At 40.4% G+C, this 12,104-nt stretch overlaps 1 protein-coding gene across 1 annotated transcript in view; it reads left to right on the top strand.

The window, feature by feature from the left end:
- The window catches only part of LOC107752791 (GC-rich sequence DNA-binding factor 2-like), an 8,749-nt gene extending 1,336 nt beyond the window's left edge, over positions 1-7,413 (top strand). Inside the window, exons 4-18 of the mRNA XM_016568856.1 lie at positions 313-543; positions 646-743; positions 881-984; positions 1,864-2,050; positions 2,138-2,261; positions 2,425-2,485; positions 2,687-2,769; positions 2,896-3,095; positions 3,947-4,088; positions 4,344-4,465; positions 4,550-4,626; positions 4,752-4,818; positions 5,264-5,410; positions 5,542-5,681; positions 6,475-7,413. Coding sequence (XP_016424342.1) covers positions 313-543; positions 646-743; positions 881-984; positions 1,864-2,050; positions 2,138-2,261; positions 2,425-2,485; positions 2,687-2,769; positions 2,896-3,095; positions 3,947-4,088; positions 4,344-4,465; positions 4,550-4,626; positions 4,752-4,818; positions 5,264-5,410; positions 5,542-5,681; positions 6,475-6,586 — 1,895 coding nt within the window. The 3' untranslated portion in view covers positions 6,587-7,413. The remainder of the gene's footprint in view (positions 1-312; positions 544-645; positions 744-880; positions 985-1,863; positions 2,051-2,137; positions 2,262-2,424; positions 2,486-2,686; positions 2,770-2,895; positions 3,096-3,946; positions 4,089-4,343; positions 4,466-4,549; positions 4,627-4,751; positions 4,819-5,263; positions 5,411-5,541; positions 5,682-6,474) is intronic.
- The last annotated feature ends 4,691 nt before the right edge of the window (positions 7,414-12,104 follow it).

Below are 12,104 nucleotides of genomic sequence, written 5' to 3'. Positions count from 1 at the left end.
GATGTCACATGGATTATTTTACCGATCTCCTTGCTACGTTTCTTGACCTTGATCGTGTTACTTACATTGCTGTCTATGGGAGGGTCAGAGAGCTGTTAGAATTCATCAAAAATATCTTAATTTGTGTTCCGAAGATGAACGGAGGTCTTACAGGTTTAGAACGACATGAGGGTGATTAATTAATGACAGAATTTTCATTTTTGGGTGAACTAACCCTTTAAGCAATAGTTCACTCAAGTATGTAATTTGTCATTATTTACTCACTAACACTTAAGTCTGGTTGTTAATGTCATTATTTGTTAAATGCTGCAGTTGTCGTTCCTGATGCGAAAAAGATTCATGCTGCCAAAGAGAAAAGGAGACAAGCCAGAGCCCAGCAAGATTACATTTCACTGGATTCACCCCGAACTCCTGGAAGCCTACAGGAAGAAGATCCGAGCAATGGAGAACAAGACAGTGACAATGAGCTGGACGATCATGAGCGCAGAATCGAGTTTGCACCCAAACCCAAGACTCTGAGAGAGCGAATGGCTGAGAAGATGGGTAAGAAACATGTGCTGCTACAGTACTTGTGTATATTAAAACACTGAAGTAGATCTCGAGATAGATGACATGTTCTGTATGTTCTGTGTTTGTTTTCTGTAGGGAGTGATAGTGATGAGAGTTTTTCTGACAGCCAGCAGGAGGAAGACCAGCAGATATGGGAAGAACAGCAAATTGGAAAAGGAGTCAAAAGACACCAAGTGAGACTCTCCACTGTGACATGATACCTCAGTTAATGTCCTTGAGCCATTTTGGATTGTAAATAACATAACTTTAACTTGCTTTTTATTACACACTGCTTCCATAGTGTTTCAAGGACCTTTCCTTGTATTCTCAGAAGGAATGGCAGGCTCCTAGACCAGCCCGACAGAAGAAAATGGACATCCCCGAAACACTTCCACCAGTCAGCATTGATGTCATTAAGAAGAGAATCGTTGCAAAGTAAGCTGCAGAAATGCATTGGTTTAATACTTATATAGCCTAAACTATAAATATAAACTACTGTTCAAAAGATTGGGGGTTTTACCTATATCATGTTATTACTTCGTTTATATATTATTTATTATTATACCTTTAAAAAAAAAAAAAATTACCTTTGCTGAACAAGGATGCATTCGACTGATCATATTATTTTACATAATATGTGTGTGTACTGTCACTGTGTATATTGATATGTATATATTAGTGCTGTCAAAATTAGTGCATTAACGCAGGTGATTAATTTATCCAATTTAACGGCATTAAAAATATTTAACACAGTTAATGCATGGGCAGGGCTTGGGTTGGCCACCCCACTCACAACTGCTGCTTCTGTCTCTTTTTTTTTTTCTTGACAAGAATTGCATCAGATCTGTCACGTTCAGCAGTGGCAGCTCTTAAAGTCATAGCAGCCAAATAACCTAATAACCCAGCTGCTGTGATGTCTGTAAATCAAAAAGCAAAAGCAAAAAGAAGACATCAATAACTTTTGTAGCTTTAAAGGTGCCATAGAATGCATTGATACTATATTTTAAATTGTTCTCTGATATCTACATAGAAGGTATGTGGCTTAGGTAAGGGCAAAAAATCTCCAGAAACGGTTTTACATGTCCATTTACAACCCTAGGATTTGTCCCTAGAATGAAATGGCCTGTTTTTACATTATTTGGAAGGGTCATGAATAATAATGTTGAGCTCTGCTCTGATTGGCTGTTTCACAGTGCGGCTCATTTCAGTAGCTCACACAGCATGAAGGAAACACAGGGAAAATATATATTTCAATACTCTCTCTCGCAGTTATATCGTTGGGTAATTATACTGTATTTAAAATGCGGGCATCAGGGAGCCTGATTCGCTAAGGGAGGTGCACAGGGCACGGGAGGCGGAGCTAAGGAGGATGCAACTGGATATGGAAATGGCCAAGAGCTCATTGGAGAGCCTTGAAAACCATGCTGCAGATGAGCAGCTGCGGTTCTACCGTACCATGAATGTATTCTCACGGAACCTACTGGAATGCCTGTCTGAGAAGGTTAATCTTTGCTAAATTAACCATGTACGTAATTTAATATAACCATATACAGTTTATAAAGTATTGGCGGTATGCTTTATTTTTCAGATGGCTTTAATAAACTCTGTTGAGCTGGACATGCACAGTCTCTATATTGACCAGGCAGAGGCGCTGATGAGTCAAAGAAGAGAAGCACTACAGGAGGAGTCTTCACGGATTCAGAAGTTAACCTGTAAGATTACAACTGACTACTGCCTTGTATTATGTAATATTTTGTAGAGGACACTTCACATCTTATGCCCACTCATGTGATTATAATGGTCATATCTTCCATCTATCACAGGACTAAATGCACATTCATTCATATAATATTGTGTATTGTGGCTGTCTCATAGATAACACTGATTCACACGGCAATGGTGACACAACCGGAGGCTCTAACCCAACTTGGCAGAGGTGAGATGGATTACTATATTTGCACTTTCACCATTACTGACTGTTATTGCTGTAAATACTGCATACGCTAAGCCTGACATTTTGAAACTCTATAGATTACAGCCTTTGGAGGCTTTCTGAGATGCTCATAATCTGTAAATTACAGCTGTCAAAATAATTTATCATCAGTTGTTCAATTCCCTATGTGTTTTCATGTCCTAGCTTGTCTGAAGAAGACATTGGGTGTGTGCCGTGTGACTGGGAACCTACGGCTGAGCAGCAGGCAGAGCTACAAAGTAAAAGAGGTGTGAGAGGCTTCATGGAAGCACAAATAAGATTATTTTTAAACAGTGTCGTCAAGAGTCTAGAAATACTTTTAAAATAAAAAGACCACGTCCATACTTGCATCTACAACTTGGATTAAATTTCAGATGATCTACTGAAAAAGGCACAGGAAGTGTTTGCAGATGTTCAAACAGACTTCTGGGATGTGAAGAAAATCCTCTCTAGATTTGATGAGTGGCGTGTCTCCTTTCAGGGCTCTTACAGTAATGCCTACATTGGCCTATGCCTCCCAAAACTCCTGGCACCCCTGATCCGACACCAGCTTATTGGCTGGAATCCTCTTCAGGTGATCTATGGCTTGTCTACAGTGTATTGTATCAGAATTCATTACTGGGAATTCTGAAAAGATTCATGGCAATTTTGCTGTTCTATCAGATCTGTGTTTGGATCTAAAACTCCTTGTTTTAGAGTTTTAGCTTTTTCAGATTTCCATCAAAATCTGTGGATCAGTATAAATTATTAAAACATTGTGATTAATAAATATGCTTAATGTTATAAATATTACATCTGTACAGCTTAAGCACATCACATATCACAGGTCTACTGGGTATTTTTATGTATTGGTAGTTTTTTTTTATAAACCATATTTCTTCAACTGCATTACACATTTGAGGGTGTTTATTCAACAATTTGTTATACGTCTGACAGATTATTAAAATTGCAGCACTGTGCATTGCTAACACTAAAAGCAGTGTCACAATATACCGGTATTAATAATAACCAATTAATCAATTAATAATGATATTTAAGTAAATATTGTATTCATACTATAAGTACTCACCCTCATGTCATTCCAAACCTGTAAGACCTTTATTCATCTTTGGAACACAAATGAAGATGATTTTGATGAAATCTGAGAGCTTTCTGACCCTCCATAGACAGCAACGGAACTACCATGTTCAATGCCCAGAAAGGTAGCAAGGACATCGTTAAAACATCAGTGGTTCCCTTACTGTCTATGCGGCTCAGAAAGCTCTTGGGTTTCATCAGAAATATCTTAATTTGTTTTCCGAAGATGAACGAACATCTTGCGTGTTTGGAACGACATGAGGGTTAGTAATTTTTGGGTGAATTATCCCTTTAATGATTGCTACTATATATATACACATGCATTTCACTGTATATTTTTTCCTGTAGGCAGATGAAGACTTTGAGACATTGCCGTGGTATTCTGCTGTTGAGAGGTTCTGTCACGGTCAGGGTTATGAGGAATCAGAGAACATGGATAAGACGACGCTGCCTACCATAATCGAGAAGACAATCCTCTCTAAAGTTCAAGGTGACTATGGCATTTGCACATAATTGCATTAACAGCTTTATAACATCCATCAGCCTGCTGCATTTTACATTGAATTTGGGAACAGAATGTTTCAGAGAATCATTTAATATCACGCTTTTGGTTTTAATGTACTATTAAGCATATCAGAATGTCTTGTTCTGGCTGTCTGATTGCTGTCATTGCAGCATTCGTTTAGAAGTGCAGAATGAAATCCAGAACTAATTACCTTATTAATATGTAGCTTGTTTTTGGCAGGTTTCGTGGAGCTGGTGTGGGACCCTCTGTCTGCGCAGCCGTCTCAAACCCTCACGACACTGTGTAAGAGAATACAGGATGATTACTCTGTATTTGATGGTGAACAAAGCAAACCTGTCAAGGTATTGTCTTATGATGTATTAAAACTTGTAAATTCATGGATGTAATGTCAGTAAATATAATCAGCTTGTGATTTCTTCCTGCAGGCTTTTGTAGAAGCAGTTATTCAGAGGTTAAGGAGTGCAGTAGACAATGACATCTTTGTCCCGCTGTACCCAAAAAAGTAAGCTGACTAACATTTTAAAAACTCTTTGTGTGCTTTGCTCGATAATTATTGTATTCAGATGTTTGTGTGTGATTGTCAAGTTGTTGTAATGAGGTAATCAAGACATTGTGCTTTTTGCTAAGGTTTTTAGAGGATAAACGGTCCCCACAGTTCCAGTTTCAGAACAAACAGTTTTGGTCAGCAGTGAAGGTTTGACATTTCACTTCTGGTCATGTTGTGACTGTTAACATGCCCTTGCTGTTCTTTATATATTTCAAAAGTTTGGGGTCAAGTTTTTTATTTTTATTTTTTTATTTTTAGAAATTAATACTTTAATTCAGCAAAGAGTAATTACAAGTATTGAATGCTGCTGAAAATTCAGCTTTAAAAACACCTATTTTAAATTGTGAAAATATTTCAGAATATTGCTGTTTGTACTGTATTTTTGATTTGAAAAAATGCAGCCTTGGTGGGCATAAGACTTTAAAACCATATGCAAGAGTTCTTTCAAAAACAAAAATCCTACTGAACCCAAACTTTTTGACGGTAATGCACATTAATATACAGTATGTTCATGAAATCAAACTAATGTTTAGGGTAAAATGTTTCTTAAGTTTGAATGCTGATTGTTATATGAAATCTTTGTGTTTTTCAGTTGCTTGGTAACATGGCATTATGGGATGGTTTGATTCCTGAACATATTCTCAAAGAGCTGATGTTGGAGAAACTTCTCAGCCGTTACTTGATGATAACTGTTCTTAACGAATCTGATCCAAAACACACCATCCAGAAATGCAAAGAGGTGCCTGTGCTTACAATATCAATCTAATCTCATGGTTTTTTAAATTTTTTTATTTAGGTTGTTTATTGTAAAGGTAGTTCAAAGGTAATAAGGTAGTTCATTTTAAAACTAACTTGTATTCTTCTGAAAAGATTGTAGGTTGTTTTCCAGAATCATGGTTTGTTGATGTGAACACTGGATCGTCACTACCTCAGCTGCAGAACTTCAGCAAACATCTTCTTCAGACCGCTCATGCCTTATTTAAGGACAACAATGACTCCAGCAGCACTCGGTAATGTACAACAGTGAACCTCAGACTAATGTATAGTTATACAGCAGTCCTTTCACTCAGGGTTTGAAATTAACACCCGCCAAATGCGGGTAAAAATCAGCTGTGGCGGGTAACGCTGTCAAATCACTAGCCAGTTTGGCGGGTTACCTTTCGTAAGTTATGTTCACTCATTAATATCTTGGGGAAGTTCATGCAAGCCAAAACTGCGCAGGTTTAGCGCAAATAGGCCTACTGAACTCATGAGACATCATGACATTATCTAGTATATTGCAAAAACCAAACAAAACACACCTACAGAGGCACGCATACGCGACCTGATGAAGTCTGGTTAGACCAACCCAGTCTTTAGTGCGCCTACGCATTTAAAGTGGTTCTTTCACTGCATGATTCAGTCTATTAATATGCATTAAGAATGATCACATAATTCAAGATAAGGGGGCAGGATATTGATTTTATACAACAGTTCAATAAACAATAAGTTAATATCAAGAGACTTACGTTATAGACACCATATTGGCTGTTTTTCGTGCTATTTCTGCGCTATTTCGCCAACAACAAAAAAAAAAAACATTCTAAATAAGTAGAAGTTATGAATGGCCGGTAACTTAAAAATGTAGTAGCCAAATTGGCTGGTGAGTGAAAAAGTTAATTTCAATCCCTGTTTATGCTATTAAATAATGATTCAAAAGTATAATAAATTGTTTCAGAATAATATGGGATTTGTAAGAAAAGGAGTCAAATTATTTATTATTTTGTATAATAGTTCTAATACTTTTTTTTTTCTTTTCCCCAGGGCACTTTTATCTGATGTGCTGTTTGTCCTGAAGAACATAAAGGCACATGACAGTATTAGGACTATAACAGAAAAATATCATTGTGAGGATCTGTTAAAAACTCTCCAGTAGCAGCCATCTTGTGTCGGCAGCGTGTTTTTGTATGTTTTTAAGGTGCTAAGTCACTTTGATATGTGTGTGGAGTGAATAATTTTTTTTATTTTGGTCCACATGGTTTTCATTTTCCTTTACCTTGGTCAGAACTGTCATTTATTCCTGTCAGAAAAAAATGAAATATTTTACTATTCCACAATGTAGTTATTTTTATGAAATATATGGTTCTCATCGTACTTGTTTATGCATGCCACATATATTATGGTGTGACATCTCTGGAACGTATGTCCCAAAAGAGCTGTTTCCTGGAGTTGGAATAAGTCTTGCCTTGGATCAAATATTACTGGCTTAGACCAAGACGTACCAATAGGAGTCTCCATGAATGGGAGAAATCCTGTTGTGAAGTAAACTCCGCCTTCCAAGAAAATACTCTCCCAGATGTTTGAAACTGAGAAGCTATCCTGCCATCAGTATAACTGATGTTCATCAGCTGGGGAAATTTTTTTTCTGAAAGTGATTCCAACGATATTGTTTCTCTGTGCCTTTATCGTTATAGCTGTAGTGTGGACTCTGCTATTCTTTAATATTAAGAACGTTTTTTACAACTATATCGTTATCGTCCTTGGTGTGAACGAGCCTTTACACCCTCATGCCTCCCACATGTACAGTAAGTACTTTGTACTGTATTGTATAGTACAGTAATGTGCTTTTTCTTCAGATGAACACAAAGACGGATTTTTAGAATCCAAATAATAAAAAATAATCCATCTCTGCCTATAATGCAAGTGCACAGTACTTCATAGATAATGCTTCCCAAAACTACAAAGTGAAAAACTTTTTTCAAAAAAGTTGTTGATAACCGTAATATGCTTCACCAAATTTGAAGCCAGAAATTTCAGTAATGAATGTTATAACTGAAGCTGTAACGTGTGTATTTGACGCACAAAACAAACATCACTGGTTCTCACGTGTCAAGCATGCATGTTTGAACTTCCATTTACCATAAATGCAATGGAAGAGAATAAAATGCTTTTTATGCAATTTCACTTTGCAGTGAGAAGATAAATCAAGAATCTCCTTTGTTTTTATTTTTGCTAGGTTACTTCTACAATTTAAATTAAACAAAAGTGACAGGAAAACATTTTTGTTACAAACGTTTTCTATTTCAAATAAAGGCTGTTCTTTTAACCTTTCTATTCATCTAAGAATCCTGAAAAAAATGTATAATCTGAGACTGTGAAACAGGAAGCAGAATTGGTGTGAGACAAAAGGCTAACCACATTTATCTTGCATTTAACAGTTGGTTGACAGTAGTCTCTGTTCAAAATGTTCAGTCATGTGATATATCACATGAGTTTCCAAAGTTTTGAAGTGCTGAATCACATCTGATACAGCAGAATCAACATGATCAGGAGTTCCCGATCAGCTGTGCTGTAAAGTGTTTCGTCATGCTGAAAGAGGTTCTGCTAAAGCAGTGGTCACCAACCTTTTTAGGCCCAGACCGCACTATAGCGTTTCCTTGTTTACCGTTGTAAACAAAGCAGAGTTGCGCTTTATATGGAGAAGAAAATGCCATTGCCATCGAAACTTTTCTCAAGACAGTTCCCTTCAGTGATACATTAATATAACCCCAGAAATGTAATGCATTTTTGTACTTATTTTACTGTTTTTTTCGGGATCTACTGGGACAGTGATAAAGATCTACCAGTCGATCGCGATCGACGGGTTGGCGACCACTGTGCTAAATGATATAGCACATGACAGATGAGATCTCTATTGGTTGATTCTGTTACACAGGGGTTCTGTTTGTTGTCTTCTCCCATAACTTTGTCAGTTACAGTTCTGGAGTTCATCTGATGGTCTCAGAGCTGAATATATTCTCAAATATCAAATATGCATCCAACATTTTCATTTTCCAGGAACTGCAACTGCACATTTCAAATGCTGTAGCTTTTTGGTCACATTTGAAAAAACTTGTCATCTATGTGTTGGATGGGAAACCTGGGGGAAAATAAGTTGAAGTTATTTTTTTTATTTTTTTTTTTAAAGAAATTAACACTTTTATTCAGCAAGGATGTATTAAATTGACATTTATGATGTTACAAAAGATTTGTATTTCAAATAAATGCCATTTCTGTTCATCAAAGAATCCTGAAATGCATCACGGTTTTCACTAAAATATTAAGCAGCACAACTGTGAATTTCAATATTGTGTCTTAAGCAGCAAATCAGCATATTAAAATGATTTCTGAAAGATCATGTGTCACTGAAGACAAGTAATGATGCTGAAAGTTAAGCTTTGTTGTCACAGGAATAAATTACATTTTAAAATATATTCATATAGAAAAATTTCAATTATAATAATATTTCACAATATTACTATTTTTACTGTATAGCTAATAAAATAAATGCAGCATTGGTGAACATAAGAGACTTCTTTCAAAAACATAAAATTATTTTCAATAGGAAATTCATGAAGACAGGAAAGAAAACGCTTCAGTTACTCACGTAACCTCGGTTCCCTGAGATAAGGGCGTCGTCGTTTGATGACTGCTTGGGGAAACTCCTGTTTACTCTATTACTGAAGCCTGATTGGTTAATGTTTGTGTAGCTACACAAACCAATGGTGTTCGAGCCTGCCAGAAGGGGAGGAGCCGACCACTATATAAGTCGGCTCGGAGCGGCATCTCATCAGAATCATACGACTGAAGCGACAGCCATCGATTTGCGTGCAGCTATAGCACAGCCAGTTACGCAACGCTCGTTCCCTTATCTCAGGGAACTGAGGTTATGGGAGTAACCGGAGCATTCCCTATCGAAAGGTAACTCCCGTTGCGTCGTTGTTTGACGACTGCTTGGGGAACGTATCCAGTAGCACCGTGCTATAAGCAGATGCAGAACTTAGCCTGCTCTGCGAGCTCAGCCCAGGAAAACTCAGTGAGGGCTCCATAAGCCTGAGCCTCAAAGAGACCCAAGAACGTTCTGAGGTCTACTTGAGATAACTCTCCCCACCTGAGGGGGGAGTAAGCATTAGGCTGATAAGACCCGCGCCTGCAGGGACGTTTAAATTGTAGAATCTAATAAATGTAGATGGCGACGACCAGCCGGCGGCCGCACAAATCTCCCCAATAGAGATTCCACTGGACCAGGCCCAAGAGGAGGCCATTCCTCTGGTGGAATGGGCCCTCACATCTAAAGGGCATTGCAAGCCAGCTGAGCAATAAGCCAGAGCTATAACATCTACTATCCAATGAGATAGTCTTTGCTTTGTGACAGGCAGCCCTTTAGAGCGACCTCCAAAGCACACAAAAAGCTGCTCTGATTGTCTGAAAGACTCTGAGTGCTTAATGTAAACTTGCAGTGTTGGGACCTTGTTCACCATCCATTCCAGGGAGGGCTAAAAGGGAAATGATCTGGGCTCTAAATGGAGTTGAGAGCACCTTTGGTACATAACCGCTGCGCGGTTGAAGAACGACTTTAAAGTCGCTGGGTCAGAACTCAAAAGAGGAAGCACTGACAGACAGGGCTTGCAAGTCTCCTACTCGCTTGACTGATGCCAGGGCCAAAACTAGAGTGGTTTTGAGTGTCATGACCCTTAAGCCGGCTGTTTGAAGCGTCTCAAAGGGGGAGCTCTTGAGAGCTCTCAGGACTATAGACAAGTCCCATACTGACACCGTTCTAGGGCGAGGAGGGTTTAACCACCGAGCGCCTCTAAGAAACTTAATGACCAAGTCGTTCCTGCCAATTGTCCGGCCAGCCTCGAGAGAATTATTCACCGCGATGGCTGCCACATAGGCTTTGAGTGTGGAAGGGATGTGCCCCTTATCCAGCAGCTCCTGCAAAAAGGTTAGCACATGGGACACGTCACATGATACCAGATCCTGGTTCCGTGCTGAACACCAGTCACTGAAGACTGACCACTTGAGGGTATAGAGGCGTCTTGTAGACGGAGTTCTAGCCTCTAAAATGGTATTAGTGACTCTATTATCTAAAAATCTCTATTATCTAAAATGGTATTAGTGATCAGTTGGCTAGACTCCCGTCGAGTGGCCATACATGAAGACTCCACAGTTCCAGCTGGGGATGCCAAATCTTGCCCAGCGCCTGCGAGAGAAGGTCTCTCCTCAGTGGTATTGACCACGGTGCTGCAGATAGCAGCTGGATCATCTCCAGAAACCAGACTTGGTTCCTCCAGAGAGGGGCCACGAGGAGGAGAGAGCACTTTGTGTCCCTGACTCGCCTGATAACCTGGGGTAGCAGGGTGATCGGAGGGAAGGCATACAGGCAGGTGTTTGGCCAATCGTGGGCCAGAGCATCCTGCTGTCTTGAAAAATAGGTTGGGCAGAGTAATAGTTGTCTTCGGAGGGGAAGAGGTCGACCTCTGCCCTGCCGAAAACTGACCAGATCATAACCTGGGGTAGCAGGGCAATCGGAGGGAAGGCATACAGATGGGTGTTGGGCCAATCGTGGGCCAGAGCATCCTGCTGTCTTGAAAAATAGGTTGGGCAGAGTAATAGTTGTCTTCGGAGGGGAAGAGGTCGACCTCTGCCCTGCCGAAAACGGACCAGATCATCTGAACTGTCTGGGGATGTAGCCTCCATTCCCCTGGAGCTACATTGTCCCTTGACAACATATCTGCTCCCTGGTTCAGTCTGCCCGGCACATGAACCGCTTATAGTGAGAGGAGTTCTCTCTGTGCCCAAAGCAGGAGACGTTGAGTCATCCTGTGAAGGGGATGTGACCTGAGGCCGCCTTGGCTGTTGATATAGGCTACCATAGTCGTGTTGTCCGAGTGGACCAGGACATGGTGCCCCTTTAAGGCTGGCAGGAAGGTTTCCAGGGCCAGCAAACAGCCATCATTTTGAGGCAGTTGAGATGTAGGCGTCGCTCGTGGGTCGACCAGGAGACGTACACCGGATTGCCCTCGTACAGAACACCCCAGCCCGAGCTGAAGGTGCCCGTCGTGACCACCTTCCTTCTGGAGGTCGTTCTCAACTGCACGCCTGACAGAAACAGGCAAGGAGTTGTCCAAGGGGCCACTGCTTTGACACAGCGATGGGTTACCCTGACAAAAACGCGGCCTAGGCACGGGACGGGACGCAGGCTTTTAGCCAATATTGAAGGGGCCGGATGTGTAGCAGGCCCAAGGGAGTAGCTGAGGAGGTGGCTGCCATAAGGCCGAGCATCCTCTGAAATGTCCTAAGGGGACATGAGGTCCCTGGCGTGAACGACGCCGCCACTCGCTGGATATTCAAGGAGTGTTCCGGTGTAATCCAAGCTCGAATTTTACAGAGTCTATACTGTTCCCAGAAAATGACTCGCTGTCTGGGAGTCAGAAAATTTTTGGCTGAATTGATTTTCAGCCCAAGACGCTCTAGGTGGTTGAGCAACAACGACCTGTGAGCGAAAAGTTCCCGTTCTGATTCGGCCAGTCGTCAAGGTAGTTCAAAAAGCGGATTCCCATCAGTCTCAGAGGGGAAAGAGTAGCGTCTACGCACTTCGTAAAAGTGCAAGGGGCCAGGGACAGTCCAAACAG

Source organism: Sinocyclocheilus rhinocerous, unplaced genomic scaffold (assembly GCF_001515625.1).
Source record: "Sinocyclocheilus rhinocerous isolate Xijiao unplaced genomic scaffold, SAMN03320098_v1.1 scaffold61, whole genome shotgun sequence".
NCBI lineage: Eukaryota > Metazoa > Chordata > Actinopteri > Cypriniformes > Cyprinidae > Sinocyclocheilus > Sinocyclocheilus rhinocerous.
Note: the sequence above shows the minus strand (reverse complement) of the source record. Positions and strands in the feature narration are given on the sequence as shown.